The sequence below is a fragment of the Barbus barbus genome, assembly GCF_936440315.1.
Source record: "Barbus barbus genome assembly, chromosome: 22".
NCBI classification, from domain to species: domain Eukaryota; kingdom Metazoa; phylum Chordata; class Actinopteri; order Cypriniformes; family Cyprinidae; genus Barbus; species Barbus barbus.
This window is the reverse complement of record NC_136750.1, coordinates 10,815,339-10,834,490: the sequence shown is the minus strand read 5'-3', so window position 1 is coordinate 10,834,490 and position 19,152 is coordinate 10,815,339. Positions and strand designations below refer to the sequence as shown.

Sequence of the window (19,152 nt, the reverse complement as noted above, 5' to 3'; positions counted from 1 at the left end):
GGAAAACGAATTTTGAAGTCATTTATTCGTTTTATGCCTCTGAACTAAAAAACGAAAAATCAAGCCGAAATCTCGTTTTTTTCAAAAAAACGAAAAAACGAATAAAGGTGCCGTTTTCTCGTTTCTGCTTATTTCATTTCAAATTGGAAAACAAACTATCAAAACGTACACGGACCCGAAAGTATGCCACTTTTCCTTCTGCTCGAGCTTGTTTAATGCGTGGCCAAAGCATTTGCCTCGCCTCTCTATCCTCTTTGTTTAAGTCCATAGCGAAATGCCTGCCTCCTTGCACACGGCCGATCCCTTGGACAGTGCCCAAATCTGGTCTCTGTAGATTCTCTTTGAAAACTGCATGATGATCTGGCGCGAACAATTCGATGGACCGTGTTAACCGCTTATTCATGTATAATAAGCGTCAATGGTCCATTTAGGAGATAGGTGGCGATAATGCGCTTTTTGTTTCTGAACCACCATAAAAGAAGAAGAAGCGGCAGCAGCGGAAGAAGAAGAAGAGATCTCATGTTGCTAGGAAACCGTTGTTTAGGAGTATCAGCGTGGGACGCGAGAAGCCACTTTATTTTCATTTGAGGTGATAACGCACTCACAAATAATGGTAAGCAAGTACTTATAAAAAGTTATTTTACGGGTCGTTGGCATGAATTGTACTCGTGATGGAGCACTCTTGGAGCGAATGAAAACCACGACGCTCCGACTTTTAAAAAATCCATTCCTCACTCCATTCAAATTCACACCGCTCCACTTATGCTCCGCTCACATAGCTGCTACTCTGATTCTCACAACTGTTGCTGTCATGACAGATCTATTTCAGAACCAGCCACTATCAAAATAATCTGGCAACGTGCGCGGGCCAGATATTATTATTTTGGCCTGCCGGCCGCCTGTTGCCGACCACTGGTGTAGGCTGTACGATGATGACACCTATTAACTCGTATAATACAACGCACGTTACTATAAATGAATACACGTCATCAGCATGCGCTAGTGGTAAACAAAAAGAGCACGATAAATCACACTTTAGCAGTTGTATTTTTTTAGCGGTGGAAGAGGAAGGGATAAGATAAGGCAAACCGTTTTATGTTTTAGTGCCATGTCGCGTTGATTTCATGTCGCATTTTTATTGGCTGGTCAGTAAACGTGAATCGTACCAGCAAATACACTATGATGGTCAAGCTGTATCATAGGCTATCTTTGGTAGCAAGACCGTGACAATGGCTGTCTTTGAACCTCTCTCACCATATGACACAAGGCCACCGATTAGGAGCCACGATCACAGAAATCACCATGATTGTTTCACGATGCCAATCTTTTGTCTGGGACAGACGAAAATCGTGCAGTGTGTTTAGGGCTTAAGATTGGAAGGGATACTGCTGTGGGTACTGGGCATGAGCATTTACCTATTTTCCGAGCCAACAATATAACGTGAAACCTAGAAAAATGGTTTTAAAAAGCACATGGCACCATAGTTTTATGACTTTAGAGTGTCACAGTGACCGTCTTTTTGCAGTAAAGGACCTGTCATAGTTTGATGAGTGGAAAGATGACATGAAGCATGCGAGGTTAGCTGCAATGAAAACAGATGAACGCACGTGCATATACAGCTCCCATTCGGGGCGAAGCTCACAGGATTTTGTCCACAGAATGATAAGAGCACATGTTTTAACATATATTATTATTTCACACTCAATATTTTAACTTAAGCGCTGCAAGCCATGCATACAGTGCCAGACATGACAGGTTTTCTGGTATGCAAAACAAGTACTTTAAAGTAGGGTTGCACTGAAATGAAAATTCTTGGCCGAAGCCGAACAAAATGAAACACTGGGCCGAAGGCCGAATACCGAAATAGTTTTCCCCCATGTAGGCCTATTTTGCCATTTTTGTCACCATTGCATAAATTAAATAGCCAAAATGTGCTTTTTACTGTTTTGTCCTGTTTTTCAAATAAAAAAATAAATTATAAAACAACTATTTAAAAATATTTACTTAACACTGAACATTATACCAACAAAGCACAATTTAACTAAAAATTAATAAGGTATTAAAATAATATTTTTGGGCCATTTTTGAGACCCCCTTCTTGAATCAGGCATGCATTTCTTTTTACTGTACAAATAAATGCAGCTTTGCTGAGCAAAAGAGACTTCTTTTAAAACATTAGAATATATATATTACAGATCCCAATTTGAACACTGTGAATTTTATAATAAATGTATAGAGCTGTTGTAGCGTAATTATTATTATCATTATTATTGTCTTATTTTTATTTTACAGAACAACAGTAAAATTACAGTACTAACATTTATTAATGTTGATTGAGTTTTTGCTTTTTCTTAGATTTTATTTTGGCAGAAACCCGAAGATCTTAGTGCTTCTTTTTATTGACAACAGCATGCAGATATTGAAATGATTCTCATTATGAATTTGGGAAGAAGTTTGTCGCACATATCACATTGTCACATGGCTTTAAATTAATTATAAAAATGTTACTGAGCAAATGACTAGTAACAGTGTTTTAGCGCAGATTGTTATCGTGCTTTGGACTTTGAACCCTGGCGATGCGAGCTTGTGCAGCAGTGTTTGAATACATGCAATTTGTGCGTGTATTAGAAAACAACATTCTGCAGTTTATTTACAGATCGTTTGAGGCCATTTTGCGATTTCAGTCATCACAGTAACCAGCATCAACCATCCCTTCCTCTTCTCATCGGTGGCATGAGATACAGCGCTAAGCAGTCTCTAGCTGTTGTGCTTGTAATGATTTTTGCGTTTTTCTCTGACAGTTTTAAATACTTTCACAGCAAACCTCTTAATAATGAAAATAAAATAATTCTTTACAATTCAACCAAAGCCCAAAATATGCAACTTATATTTATACAATTTATTAATTCATATTCATTCATATTGTAATCTTTAATATGCCAATAGTTTACAAACAACAAGCTAATCAAGGTTTCCAGAGTTAGACAGTATCAGGCAGTTGAGTTTTTATCAGGGTTGGAGCTAAATTCTGCTGGACAATGGCCTTCCAGTGCTGGATTTGAGGAAACATGCCCTGCATCCCAATGCGCATACTATCCACCCTCTCTGCCCTAAATAGTAGGCCTATTAAAAATGACAAATTTATTTTTGTCCATCTGTGTTTTCAATGCATTAATTTGTTGGATCTTTTGCACAGACTAGCCATCGGTGCACACTACTGTATGTCCCGTCTCTCCCGCACACAATAAGAAGAAACAATCTAAAATTCTTTGAAACCTCATACTACTCAAAAATAAATGCGATAAGGCGATTTAAATGATGTTTGCACTTTACTTTGACGAGCCGCTCCAGCGCGCACGCGCTTCAGATGAGCAACGCAATCAATCCCAGTTCGCGCGGCTATCGCTTTCTTATTTTTTTTATTTTGGATGTGTTTTATACAGTCAAGGCGGTGCTCCTGTCATGAACTCGATGCTGACATTACCATAGTAATCGCAAAGCGTGACAAAATTACTGTTCACTAAAGTCAGCTCATCCAAAAAATGTATTCTGTGTCCGTTAACTCACTCTCATGTTGTTTTTGCTTGTCAAGCACGCTTTTAAATATTTGTGCGCTGTAAGGTGTGCATTATTATTATTTCCCATGTCATATTTTAAAGTTATTTCCCATTTCATCGCCCACGTCTTGTTTTTTTAAATGCAAAAACGCATTTTCCATGAATAGCCGCTTAGGACGCAGCTCACGTGCATGAATCTTCTATTTCCCTAAACAACCACAGGTCCGATTTTTTGACACCGAATGAGAGCTTATTAAATGAGGAACACGATTATTTATTTTTGATAATTATTATTTTATTTTAGTTAGTTTTTCAGTTACTGTTGTTAGTTTCGTTTAGTTTTTCATTTATTTAGAAATTATCATTTTATTTCAGTTTACGAAGATGTTTTTTGACCAATAGTTTTAGTCTTAGTTTCAGTTTTCGTTTACGAAAATAACCTTGATACAGAAGAGGAGCTTGGGGAGAGACGAACATTGATGACGTTCAGACCGGACACATAGGCAGGGAAACACAGGGCTTGTAAACATGGGGAAATCAACGAGGAACAGGTGAGGACTAATCAAACGGGACTAATTAACTAATGATCACAGGAACTAGGAAGGTCAAATAGAGACACGAGAGGAGGGGAAAACAAGACACAGGACTGTCAAATACAACTGCACCTGTTTATGATTATTGCTTGATTATCAAGTAGCCTATCTATCTAATAGTCTATAACAAAGTACAAAAAAAAAAAAAAAAACCTCATGACACTTAATACAAATAATTTTATGTAGGCCTATACAATTTAATAATAGGCTGTTTTGTTTCAAATGGATTAAGCACAGGCTACTAGCCTATAGCCTCTAATTTACGCAATAGGAGAAATTATGTATGGAAACAGCTCAAGGGCGTTTTTTTTTTTTTTTTTTTTTTTGCGATGCACCAAAGCCACAATTCGTTTTTTTAGGGATGATGTCATCATGCACACCATTTTATCGTAAAAGGCCAGCTGCATGTAGACATCAAATTTCGCAACGTTTTTTTTAATGCATATTCTCTTTGTCAATAACAAAACAGAGCAAAAACTGGATGGAAACTTGATTAATGACTCACTTATTAAGCGAATTACCGCCACCTGCTGGTAGTTTAATATGTTGAAAAGTATGCATTTCCCCCCCAACATTTCTTATTTGTATATTCATAAATGTATTTAAAACATTAATCTCATAACATTATTTATTGCAATTGTAATTTTGCAGAGTAAATTATTTAATCTGACTGCTAACATTATTGCAATTTATTGATAAATTGTAATAATTTGACATGAAAGGTGATGCGTACATTTACAAAGTAAAAAAAAAGGCCTTTTATAAAGGTAAATAAAAATATGCAGAATTAAGTATGTAAAAGCTGATAGAACACTGATGAAACTATTGCTTCAGAATAATTTATTATACCACCAAAAATGTCAGTGATGGGGTAGTTTTGTGGGGATATTTTGTGTGGAATATTGTCTGCTGATATGAAAAGTTATATTGTAGTGAAAAATATAATTTATGACAGCGATTATTTTAATTTTATATTAAACACATTAAATATTACATATGATATACGATTACAGAAGGTTCAAACGCTCACTGATGCTCCAGAAGGAAAAGCCATGCATTAAGAGCCTTTTGAACTCAAGTCTTTGAACTTTTGAACTTTTGAAGATGAGTACAGTTTTCTTGTTTTGCCTAAATATCATATTTTTTTCATTTAGTACTGCCCTTCAGAAGCTACAGAAGATACTTACATGTTTTCTAGAAGACAAATTAAGTTAAATTTACCTTGATCTTCAAATTCAAAAAGTTTTCACGCTCTTAATGCATGGTTTTTCCTTCTGGAGCATCAGTGAGCATTTGAACTTTCTGTAATAGTTGCATATGAGTCCCTCAGTTGTCCTCAGTGTGGAAAGATCTCAAAATCATACAGTCATTGTTGGAAAGGGTTCAAATACACAATAATGCTGGAAAACCAAAGAATTTGTGGGACCTGAAGGATTTTTCTGAAGAACAGCAGGCAGTTTAACTGTTCAGGACAAACAAGGGACTCATGAACAACTATCACTAAACAAAAAAACAGCTTTGGATTGTTTAGGTAACAACACCGTATTAAGAATCAAGTGTATGTAAACTTTTGAACCCAACTATTATTTTCTCTTGTGGACTATATGTAAACATATTTTATGTGAAATATCTTATTCAGGTCAGTACTAAATAAACAATAGCATGCATTTTGTATGATCCCTCATATTTTGGTAAAATAATTAACATTTAGCAGGTTCTGAAAGGTGTATGTAAAGTTTTGACTTCAACTGTATGTAATATAATATGTATTTCCATTACAGGTTTAGGTCTTAAATTTCATATAAGGAGGTATTAAAAAGGTCTTAAAAGTCTTAAATTTCACTTGTTCATATCTGTAGAAACCCTGCAAAGGGTTAAAAAAATCATGGTTACTACACTTTTACTTCAATAAAACCATCCATGGTTAATTTTCATAAGGGAAAGGGAAAATAGAAATATATAATGAACAATATAAATATAATATAATACAGTATCCAGCACAATAGACCTCACCTTTGTTAAACTTTACCTGTTTATCTGTCCATTTTCCAGCCGCCAAAAAGAAAATCTTCCAACAAGTCCCCAAAGGGTAAAACTCCAACAGTAGTGGATGGTTTGTCCACAGATGAGATGTCTAAAGAGCAGGTGTGATTTTTCTCTTGTGTGCAGTTTTCTACCACTAATAATAATGAAACCAAGAACACCTTGTTAATGGCAGCCATTATTATTATATATATTTTTTTTTACATTTTAACAATCTGCCATTAACTCATGAGTGTTTTGTAGTTGGAGGAGCACATTGTGCGTCTGCGAGAGGAGCTGGACAGAGAACGGGAGGAACGCAACTATTTCCAATTAGAGAGGGACAAAATCCACACGTTTTGGGAAATCACCAAACGACAACTGGAAGAGAAAAAGTGTGAACTGAGAAACAGAGAGCGTGAACTGGAGGAGGGTGAGGAGCACCACCAAGTGGAAATAAAGGTGTTGAAAGTTATTTTCATAACTTATTAAATATATATTCTGAATTAATGTGTATATATATATATATATATATATATATGCACATAGTAGTCAACATTTGAAGTGGATCAAAAAAGTTAATCAAAGTTGTCCTAAGACAAGAACTCATTTTGGTTTTAGCTTTTAGGACAACTTTGATGAAAGGTTTTGATCCACTTCAAATGTTGATTACTATACACACACACACACACACACACACACACACATACACACACACATATATATATATATATATATATATATATATATATATATATATATATATATATATACATACATACATGCATACACAGTGGCATTTCACATAATTTCATAATTAGGCATTTCAAAATTAATTATAATAATTACGGTAATTAATTCTAATATACAGGTACATCTAAAAAAATGTGAATATTGTGTAAAAGTTAATTTTTTATTGTAACTTAAAGTGAAACTTTCATATATTGTAGATTCATTACATGTAAATTAAAACATTTAAAAAATGTTTTTGTTTTAATGTTGATGATTAGAGGTTACAGCTCATGAAAGTCAAAAATCAGTATCTCAAAATGTGATGATGAACAAGGTTGTCTCGTGAAGATCAATTCAGTGTTATTGTGTTTATGGATTTGTTGTTTATGTTTATGATTTGATATGTGTAAGGGTCTACACAATGTCTAGGTTTCAAATTGTGTTTTGTAGTGGAGTATGAAAAGGGGACAAGAGACGTTAAAGGTTTCATATTTCTTTTGTTTTGCATATGTTTATTGTGTAATACAATGTAATATGAATTGCCGGTGTGATCCTGAGTTCGGGTGAGGAGCGTTCTGATGACGTGATATTCGGAATTCCTTTGTTAATTAATGGTTATACCATTTATGGGCACGGGAATTCATTTGAATGTTTTGATATGGTAATTGCCTCATTCTAAGTGTGTATTGTTTATGTTTGATTAACTGTGATATTCGTCATCATGATTATCAGTTGTATGTGTATGTGTGAATTAGGCTTGGGCGGTATTCAAATTTTGATACCGTCAAACCTCCTCCCTATTTTACCTCGGTATACGGTATTACCGTGAATAAAAAAAAAAATTATGACGTAAGGCTCAGACAGCGTCACCAAACTGTTGGCTTGTGCCTAAACCGTTCAGAAACTGAATACCAAACACTAATACTGAAACAATAACAAAATAACATGCACAACAATATTAACAACTTTTATTAGCAACAAATAGCAGTTTATAAAAAAGTGCAAATACAACAGTCAAACAGAATTAAATTAACATAAACATCCAGAACAGTTTTCGCGCAGAGACGCGCACACAAATCAATTAAATTAAATCACACTGCCTGAACAACTTTTAATAACAAAGAGCAGCTTATAAAAAAGTGCAAATAGACCCACAACAGTCAACCAGAGTTTAATTAACATAAACATCCATATTATAAAAAGTATTGCAAAGCAATAGGCCTAAATAAAAACTTCTTCTTTCCAGTCTTCTTACCAATATTGTTTTTAACGAAAACCAAATAAAAATACCTGAATCAATTAAATAAATAAAAATAAACGGTGCGAATAGGAACGAATGGCAAGTGGCATCAAATTTAGTCAAGATTTTTCGCTAGAAAAACCAGCATGTTTACTTTGTCCGGCTTTAACAGGGCACGTTGTGGCCCGACAACTTTACCTGCGGTGCTGAAAACCCGCTCCGATGGTGTGCTTGTGGCACAGACACACAGGTACTTTCGTGCCACTCGCAACATCTGGGGAAAACGCCCGGCAGCATTTTTCCACCAGAGAAGTGGGTCCTCGTCTCCTTGAGTAACTGGCTCCAAACAGTAGGCTGTTATTTCAGCTCTGACTCGGTCCTCTACGGTGCCGATGCCGACGGGACCTGCCATTGCATCGGCTTTTTTTTGCAGCATACTTCCCAGAGTCATCTTTTTTCGTGAGGGTTCGGGTTGCGCCTCTCCCTCTTCCACTCTGATGACCACTGGACCTAGTGCCTCTAAGCTCACGATCTCAGCCTGTAATTCAGCCTTGGTCTCAGCCAATGCGTTGTCATCCGTCTCATATCCTCCACGGTAACGAGGGTCGAGGAAAGTGCATTTTCGCATTATTTTGCGCACTGAATCGGATTCATACTTGGCCTCCAGCTTTGTTAGAATTCCAGTTTTGATTAACTTTGTTAGCTGGAGGTCATTTTCTGACGCAGCCAACACATTGTCCCTGCAGAGCTGTAGTATGAGGAGGATACAGGAACTGGTCACATAATTTTCTCCTGACAAAATATCAGTGAAGTCACCGACTGGTTTCAGTGCTTCGTGAACAGCTTTCAAGACGTCCATGTCCTGCCAGGTCAGGGACAGACTGCTCCTTCTGTCATCAGACAGGACGTGTCTGATCGCTTGGGCCTGCTTGAGGATGCGCTCCACCATTGCCAGTTTGGAGCCCCAGCGAGTTGAGCAGTCCTGCCGATGGATGGATGAATTAATTAATGAATGATGAATAAACGATTAAATGAATGAATAGGTCTAAATAAACAAATGAATGAATGAATAGGCCTAAATAAACAAAATTTGTTTATTTAGGCCTATTTATTCATTCGTTCATTTAACGAATGAATGAATGAATTGGCCTAAATAAACGATTGAATGAATAAATAGGCCTAAATAAACGAATGAATGCATAAATAAATAAGTCCATTAATGTATATTATTCCATTTGGTCAAATTTGCATGCACATTTTTTTTTCAAGTCCCTTATGCGCATCAAGCCTGCATTTATTTAATAAAAAATACAGAAAAAAATTACAATTTAAAAAATATTTTTCTATTTTAATATAGCCTACTTTTAAATATAATTTATTTATGTGATGCAAAGCATATATATATATATATATATATATATATATATATATATGCCCCTTTTTTTTTTACATTTGAGCCCCTGCCCCTGAGGAACTCTCACCTTTTATGCTTACCGTTATGAGACTATGTTTTGGGAGTCCCAAATCCACTTGCTTCTTGTGGAGTTCATGCTTACGTTGCCAGCTGTGTGAAAAGCCCCGACAATATTACGGCATAGTCCGAGGGCGCGCTCGGTTTTTTGCCTCTGGTCATGCAATCCATTTGTGACAGCCAAGTTTAGATTGTGACTGAAGCAGTTAAGCCACGCCCAATGCAGGGACCTGATTGCGGCATAAATGTTGGCAGCGTTGTCAGTGGTTATGGCTGAAAGTTTTTTTTCTCGTCAAGTTGCCATTCCTGAAGTGCAGCTCTGAGCGCAGCAGCAAGATTGTCCGCCGTATGACTCAGGAAAATACATAGTTTGGAGGCATTTGGATTCAAGTTTCCAGTCAGGTGTAATAGTGTGGACAGTCAGGGACATATATGGTGTCATGTTAACTGACGACCACATGTCAGTTGTTAAGGAATAACTGTCTGCCGCTGACAGCAGCACTTGAACATTGTCTCTAACTTTACTATATAAATGTGGGACGGCTGTTTCTGAAATGTTTCCGTCCAGGCAGCTCGTAGTGGGCATCTAGGACCTTTACCATGTCCTTAGAGGACTTTTTTTCCACTGTGTGGAAAGAGACCATTTCCTTCGACAAGTATTTTGTCACTGCATCAGTACAGGTTTTCCAACGGACACTGTCCCTTTTGTACTTTGTTGTTTTCCCGAAGGCCCCCATTATCGTCGGCTGCGTACTGATGGTGGACCTAGATGTTGTTGGTCCTGCATCGGGAGGCGTTGAAACTGTTGCACTGAGTAAACTCAGGTCCATCCTCGCAGCAGTGAGTGGATGGTGGTTTCGTATATGTGTCTTTAGGTTCGAGGTATTTCCATCTCTCGCGGTCACCTTTTTGTTGCACAATTTGCAAATTGCCTCGTCCGTATTTACCGCCTCTCCCTTCTCGTTCGGTCGAAACCCGAAATACTGTCAAACTGCAGAAGTTGTGTTCTTTTTCGAGACCAGGTCACTTGGTGCGTGACTCGCCATCTTTCCCCCTCTCTCTCTTTCTCCTCCACGCTTTCACGTGATGACAACCACGCATACACATTTTTAGGCATTAAATAAATTATATTTAATATTTAATCCTTGTCTCCTATATAAGTGCATTGTTTTTTTATAACGGTATAACGGTATTGAAACTGATACCGTTGCTACTTTTAGATCCCGCGGTATACCATATTACCGCCCAAGCCTAGTGTGAATACTGAAGTTGTGTTAAACGTGTATTTCCTGTCATGGGTGTTAAGCGACCCCTGCTGATGGTATGTTCCGCTGATGTTTGGCGGGAGGGTTGAATATACATGCAAGGGTACCTGTGTGAAGGGGGAGTCAGGCCACGGGTGGCCGTAGGCTATTGTTTGTGAAGCCAAATACTGAAGCTATGTTGATGTCTGATGTGAGACGGCTGTGTCGGGTTGTACCTCGAAGCTAGTGTTCAGGTTTTGTGTTGCTGCTCTCAGTATGTTTTATTTTTGTTTTGTACGGTTTATTTCATGTATTTTGTTGATTTATCTTAGTTTATTTTGTATCTTTGGTCTGAGCACATGTGACGAGACAGCTGTCAAAAAATAAAATTACTTGGATCTAATGATTGCCTTTGCTGCAAATCTTTCCTGGGCCCTACGGCAAAAGTTCACCTACAACTCAGTCTAGCTGTATAATGTCTATCCATCCAACGTCTGGTGGCGGCAGTCTTAAGACTCCCGGTGGCAGTGCTTGTAGCAGCATTCTGACACAAAATATTAGAATATTTACATTTGAGTTTCAATTAATGACCATCCCTACAGTATAAATTCCGGGTATGTCTTGTTCTTTGAAACCACAATAATGGGCAAGACTGTTGACTTGGCAATGATCCAGAAGATGAACATTGACGCCCTCCACAAAGAGGGTAAGTCACAGAGGGTCATTACTGAAAGGTGTGGCTGTTTACAAAGTGCTGTATCAAAGCATATTAAATGCAAAGTTGACTGGAAGGAAGAATTTGGGTAGGAAAAGGTGCACAATCAACAGGGATGACCGCAAGCTTGAGAATACTGTCAAGCAAAGCTGATTCAAACACTTGGGAGAGCTTCACAAGGAGTGGACTGAAGCTGGAGTCAGTGCATCAAGAGTCACCATGCTCAGACGTCTTCAGGAAAAGGGCTACCAAGCCACTTCTGAACCAGAGACAACGCCAAAAGCGTCTTACCTGGGCTGTGGAGAAAAAGAACTGGACTGTTGTTCAGTGGTCCAAAGTGGTCCTCAGTGGTCCTCTTTTCAGATGAAAGTAAATTTTGCATTTCATTTGGAAATCAAGGTCCCAGAGTCTGGAGGAAGAGTGGAGAGGCACAGAATCCATGTTGTTTGAAGTCCAGTGTGACGTTTCCACAGTCAGTGATGATTTGGGCTGCCATGTCATCTGCTGGTGTTGGTCCACTGTGTTTTCTGAAGTCCACAGTCAACGCAGCAATCTACCAGGAAATTTTAGAGCACTTTGTTTTAAGAGACCCTTTTAGCCTTTTGACATTTGCATATAAATTACTGACCTGGCCTCACCGTTTACATTTATATGGGTGCTACATTTTTGGTATCAAAATGGTCTTATTTTTATTCCTCGAACAATGATGTACACTATGTGATCATGGAATGCATCATACAATTTTTTACTATGCTTTGAAGTAAAACTGCACCAACTCCAGACCAGCAATAAAAATGCAAATGGTTCATAAACGGAGACAAAGAAAGTTTCTCTCGCTAAAAATTCATGCCTCTGATTGGCCACTCCACCCAAAAAGTGGGTGTGGCTATGAACTATCAAAAGTTCCGAACTCAGACTAATCGGAGCTCAAAACTCTTCTTCTTGAGACGGACACGCTCCAAACTCTCCTCTTGAGTTTAACCTTCTGGCAGTTTTACCTTCAAGTAACTTTGTGGACTTGCTGTGGACTTTCCTATCTTCAGAAGAACCAGAGGAAAATCTTCAGCTCACTCCTAAAGAAATCATCAAGAACCTCTTGTCTACTGCATCAAGACTATTATTCAGCAACAAAACCAATGCAAATAACCGTTTACAACAATTTAGATGCATGTTTAAGTTTGAACCCCTTTTTAAGGTGAATTGTGATTCTCTGTTGATTTCTCATTTAGGTTGTGGTTAATTGACGTGAAATACTGCCATTATTTTGCTCTTCTCTCTCTTTTCCTTACTTTCCTTCATTCTGTATATATATGTTTTGCTTAGTTTAGTTGTATGTTAGCTATATTTTCATTTATTAAATTCCTTATATTCACAATTGATTGTTTCTGTGTTCTGCTCACGATTCGAAGTCACTGAATGCTGCTCCTTGCTACATGCTAAGCTACTGCTAGTACTGTATAAGTAGGAAGGCTATTGTTCTTTGACCAGGAAAAGAATCTTTCCTAGAATTGATAAATAATTATATTGTCTGCTCGGTGGACGGACAGATCAAATAATTGTAATATCGATTCTGCTACAGTTAATTCTGAGATCTAATCTAAATATTTATTATTAATTATAACCAGTTATAATTAATGATAAATATTTCCCTTTTGAGCTAATTTTGTTACATTACTTCATGCTTCCTTCTGCTGACAAGCTTTATGGAGATGCTGATTTCTATGGTGTGACCATGGTGTTACTGTGCTTGATTGGCCAGCAAACTCGCCTGACCTGAACCCCATAGAAAATCTATGGGGTATTGTCAAGAGGAAGATGAAAGACACCAGACCTAACAATGCAGATGACCTGAAGGCCGCTATCAAAGCAACCTGGGCTTCCATTACACCTGAGCAGTGCCACAGGCTGATTGCCTCCATGCCACACCGCATTGATGCAGTAATTCATGCAAAAGGAGGCCCAACCAAGTATTGAGTTCATAGAAATGAACATACTTTTCAGAAGCCTGACATTTCTGTTTAAAATATCCTTTTTTTAAATTGATTATATGTAATATTCTAATTTTCTGAGACACTGAATTTTGGGTTTTCATTATCTGTAATATAATCATGAAAATTTCAAGAAATAAAGGCTTGAAATATTTCACTGTGTAATGAATCTATATAATATATGGGTTTCACTTTCTGAAATGAGGACAAAATTATTGACCTTTTTCACGATATTCAATTTTTTTTTAGATGTACGTGTACATATACAGTGTCTATCTATCTATCTATCTATCTATCTATCTATCTATCTATCTATCTATCTATCTATCTATCTATCTATCTATCTATCTATCTATCTATCTATCTATCTATCTATCTATCTATCTATCTATCTATCTATCTATCTATCAGAGATTGTCTGGCCAGAGGAGAATGACACTATTTCGACAAACTATTTCCCCGCCTAAATACTGTAAAGCTGATATAAAGCCACCCAGCTTTTGGGTGTCTGACACAATTTGCATTGTTAAAAGCGCTATACAAAGAATATTGACTTGACTTGACTATCTATCTATCTCTCTATTTATCTATCTACCTATCTACTGTATGTAAATATTCAGAATTAATTATGTTTTGGCTCATAATGAACATAACACTGTGTGATATGAATCTGTTTTTATTCAGGTTTATAAGCAGAAGGTGAAGCACTTATTGTATGAACAGCAGAATATGCTCTCTGAGCTAAAGGCTGAAAGTGTTGTCAGCACTAAACTGCTGCAGAGGGAGCATGCTGACCTTGAGGATCAGCTGCAGAAGGACATGTGCTGCTTGAAAGTAGATGTGAAAGAGCAGGAGCTGTCCAGTGAGAACGTGATCAAGAACCTTCATCTGGTACGAGTATGATTATAATACGATGTAATCAGGATGCAAGTTACACAGTGTGGGAGGAAGGGACAAACATTAACAGATTTCTGATCATGTTGTAAATATTGCATGATAAACTTAGATTTTTAATATAATATAGGGCAGTTTGTGAACAGAGGCTTGTATTGTAATATTTATTGTATACCTGAATCTCAGATATGTCTGCTTATTCTTCCCTGCATATTTACGGACATAAAGAAAAATATTTTGTGTTAGGTCAATAACCTGTGCTGTCAGTGTGCAGTAGACACACCCATCTTAACGTTTTCTATACTTAGGCTTATGGTGCCTGAAAACACCATTATGTTATATAATTAAACTTCATATTACAAGTACGCTGCCCCCCCTCCCCATAATTTGCACCCTGGCTATAATGAGTACAATTACAATGACATTTGCACTTTGCTTTAGATCTCAAATGAAAATAAACAAAATTATCTTTCAACAGAAACATGATGAGGAAATGACTGTTCTGAGAAATGATTTTGCCAGACAAGTACGAGGTAAAGTCTTTATAAAGTCGGCTCTTTTAGCCGGAGCTTCTAAATCTACACTTAATAAGATGCAATATGTACAAAATTCAGCCGCCAGGATTTTAGCTGGGACTAGGATTGGCAGTCACATTACTCCAGTGTTAGAATCTTTGCACTGGCTCCCGGTCAGGTTTAGAGTGGATTTTAAAATTCTGATGCTTGCTTTTAAAGCGTTGCATGGCCTGGCACCTCATTACCTCACAGAATTGTTGCATCCATACACTCCTAGTCGTAGATTGCACTCCTCTCTGTCAAACTTGTTGGTTGTTCCTCAAACACGACTAAGATCTATGGGTGACAAGGCTTTCTCTTTCTATGCCCCTGTCCTTTGGAATTCGGCTAGAATTTTACAACAACTTGTTGCATAGATCTAAGTTTGAGCACTATATGAATCCTCTACAATACAAGTAATCACTTACATATGCAACTAAGTTTCTATGCTAAACGTCCAAATAATGTCTATCGTTAGCCATTGGCTAACAAATTGTTAGATTTCACTCACCAGTGTTTGAGTTAGAAGCTAACTATAAGTTTAGCACAGATATTTAACTTGCCTTAACTCATTTTGAACACTGCATGTTTTACTCTTTTTCTTAAAAATTTTAGTTAATTTCAATGGATGTGCAGTGTATATGACACAGTGCATTTGATTTTAAATCAAATCAAATGTTTTTCACAAGATAATAATTCTACTAATGAGTTGTTGAATCAGGGGCCTGTACCATGAAGCCGGATTAGCTGGCTAGCCAGGTAAGTTTCATGGGTTTTAGGTACCATGAAAGTGGCTTGGCTTTTAGCTGCGTTCATCGCCATAGTAACTTACACTGCACGACTAACCTGTATAATAATAATAATAAGGTTATGTTCTGGGTTAGAGATCTCAAACTGAAATTGGACGAATCAGCTGTGAGCAAATTGACACATGTCTGACACAAAAAAAGTCACTCAAGTCAAGTCAAGTCAAGTCAGCTTTATTGTCAATTCTTCCACATGTACAACACATACATACAGAGAATTTAAATTGTGTTACTCTCAGACCCTTGGTGCATACAGTTAACATTAAACACGTTCAGATACAGATAAATACAGTTTAAACATATGTACATAAAACTATACAAATATACAAATGAGGATATTGTAGAAAAAAATAAGAATTAGATTGATAAAGTGGCATAAGGCGCATGGCAGATAGAGTGCAAAACCAGTTAAATAAAAACAACACTGTGTAGATATATTTGTAGTGCAAAAGAGCTTATCAGTCTGAGGGCATTGTAGAAAAATAAAAAAAGAGAGATAGATAAAGTGCATAAGGCACATGGCAGAATAGATGGAGTGCAAACCAGTTGAATGTACAAAAACAAAACTGTGCAGATTTGTTTTGTTTTGTTATGAGTGTAGTTCAAGAAGAGCTTATCAGTCTGTTAAAGTGACAAGTCGAAGTGACTGTTCGGATAGATTTTTGTCAGACTATCCGAAGAGGTAATTTGCAGTCAATGTTGGATGGGTAGTGATCAGCCAATGCTGCACAAGTGACAGGTGCCGGTCACAGTTTGTTGGTCGGTGGGGGTGGGGGGGGGATGGGGGGTGTGTCACAGAGTCAGTGTTCCTAGTGTGTTGCTGTGTTAAATGGGGGTGAAAGAGGGGAGGGGAGGGGGGGCAAGGACGGGAGGGAGTTCAGCTTCCTGACAGCCTGATGTATGAAGCTGTCCTTCAGTCTGCTGGTCCTCACCCGGAGACTCCGCAGTCTCCTCCCTGATGGCAGCAGACTGAAGAAGCTGTGTGTCGGGTGGGTGGGATCACCTGCAATGCGGAGGGCTCTGCGGGTGAGACGGGTGTTGTAAATGTCCTGGAGGGAGGGGAGAGAGACACCAACGATCTTCTCAGCTGCTCTCACTATGCGTTGAAGTGACTTGCGGCAGGATGCGTTGCAAGTGCCATACCACACAGTGATGCAGCTAGTTAGGATGCTCTCGATGGTGCCTCTGTAGAAGGTGCACATGATGGGGGCCGGGGCTCTGGCTCTTCTGAGTTTGCGGAGGAAGTAGAGACGCTGCTGTGCTTTCTTGGCCAGTGCTACAGGGTTGTTAGTCCAGGAGAGGTCCTCAGTGATGTGCACACCCAGGAACTTGGTGCTGCTCACTCTCTCCACAGTTGCACCGTTGATGGTCAGAGGGGCATGCTGAGTGTGTACTCTCCTGAAGTCAACAACGATCTCCTTCATCTTCTTCACATTCAGAGAGAGATTGTTGTCACTGCACCACCCGGCCAGGCGGCTCACCTCGCTCCTGTAGTTTGTCTCATTTCTGTTGCTGATGAGACCCACCACAGTCGTGTCATCCGCAAACTTAATAAAAATGTTGGAGTTGTGTGATGGTGTGCAGTCGTGGGTCAGCAGAGTGAAGAGGAGGGGGCTCAGCACACATCCTTGGGGGGCCCCAGTGTTCAGTGTGATGGTGCTGGATGTGTTACTGCCGACCCGTACTGCTTGAGGTCTCCCGGTCAGGAAGTCCAACAGCCAGTTGCACAGAGAGGTATTGAGCCCCAGCTGGGCCAGTTTGTGAGTGAGCTGTTGAGGGACGATTGTGTTGAATGCTGAACTGAAGTCTATGAACAGCATCCTGACATATGAGTCTTTTTTCTCCAGATGTGAGGGCTGGGTGGAGGGCAGTGGTGATTGCATCATCGGTCGAGCGGTTTTACCTATATGCAAATTGGAAGGGGTCCAGGGAGGGGGGGAGGACAGACTTAATGTGGTGCAAGACTAGCCGTTCAAAGCACTTCATGAGGATGGGAGTGAGTGCTATTGGACGGTAGTCATTGAAGCAGGATGGAGATGACTTCTTAGGGACTGGAATGATGGTGGTAGCTTTGAAGCATGTGGGGACAACAGCCTGATTTAGTGAGATGTTGAAGATGTCTGTGAAGACCTCAGTGAGTTCCACTGCACAGTCTCTCAGTACACGCCCAGGAATGTTGTCAGGACTAGCTGTCTTCAGGCCCTCCTCATCTCCAGCTCTAAAGGCAGCTTTCCGAGCCTTCAGAAGTCTGTAGACCTCCCCTGTCATCCACGGCTTCTGGTTGGCCCGGACAGTGATGGACTTTGTGACTGTTACATCATCAATGCACTTGGAGATGTAGGCAGTAACAGTCTCTGAGTACTCTTGGAGGTCTGTAGTATTGTTGTATGTGGCAGCCTGTTTAAACATATTCCAGTCAGTGGTGTCAAAGCAGTCTTGAAGTGCCTCTGACGACTCTTCCGGCCACACTTGAATCTGTTTGTGAACTGGTTTGGTGACTTTAACGAGCGGTCTGTATGCAGGCATTAGCATGACAGTGATGTGGTCTGAGGCTCCGAGGTGGGGGAGGGCCTTGTAAGCTCCTCTCTGGGTGGTGTAAACAAAGTCCAGAGTGTTTTTTCCCCTTGTTGGAAAGTCTATGTGTTGGTGAATTTTTTGGAACACACTCTTTAAGGTTGCGTGGTTGAAATCCCCAGCCAAGATAAGAAAAGCATCTGGGTGGGCTGTCTGCTGCTCACTGGTGTGCTGGTACAGATCATTTAGTGCCTCACTCCTGTTGTTGTTGCTGGAGCTGGGAGGGATGTATACAGCAACGAGCAGTATGGCTGTATATTCCCTCGGTAGATAGAACGGCCGGCACTTAATAATCATAAACTCCACCAGGGGTGAGCAGTGTTTGCAGACCACAACAGCGTCGCGACACCATGCATCATTGATGTAAACACAGAGACCGCCGCCGCGGATCTTACCTTCCTCGACGAGAGCTCTGTCAGCTCGATAGCATGTTAGCTGGTTGAGCTGTATGGCGCAGTCCGGTACGCTGTTGTTAAGCCATGTTTCCGTAAACACAAAAACACAACAGTCTCTTACAGTCCTCTGAGTAGAGCGGAGTAGTCGGATGTAGTCCAGTTTATTGTCCAAAGAGCGTACGTTTGCCAGTACGATGGTGGGGATAGCTGGCTTGTGTGGGTTGGCCGCTAGCCTAGCTCGGATACCTCCGCGCTTACCCCTCTTCTGCTTCCTCTCACGCCGCTTGTAGCGCCTCCGCTGTGGGCGAGATGCAGTAGTGGGGGCGGTGATGGAGTAGGCATTCGGAGCAGGCCGAGGTCCCGCAGC

The 19,152-nt window shown here is 39.3% G+C and overlaps 1 protein-coding gene across 2 annotated transcripts in view; it reads left to right on the top strand.

Annotated features, from left to right (window-relative positions):
* Positions 1-288: 288 nt before the first annotated feature.
* Positions 289-19,152, top strand: part of LOC306887979 (dynein regulatory complex subunit 4-like) — a 31,007-nt gene continuing 12,143 nt past the window's right edge. The window contains exons 1-6 of one of the 2 annotated variants that reach the window (XM_079446057.1): positions 533-613; positions 4,008-4,108; positions 6,203-6,295; positions 6,437-6,634; positions 14,247-14,453; positions 14,935-14,989. In XM_079446057.1, the coding sequence (XP_079302183.1) occupies positions 6,281-6,295; positions 6,437-6,634; positions 14,247-14,453; positions 14,935-14,989 (475 nt within the window). In that variant the 5' untranslated portion in view covers positions 533-613; positions 4,008-4,108; positions 6,203-6,280. Of the gene's footprint in view, positions 614-4,007; positions 4,109-6,202; positions 6,296-6,436; positions 6,635-14,246; positions 14,454-14,934; positions 14,990-19,152 lie in introns of both variants that reach the window. The other variant, XM_079446056.1, reaches the window with a different exon arrangement.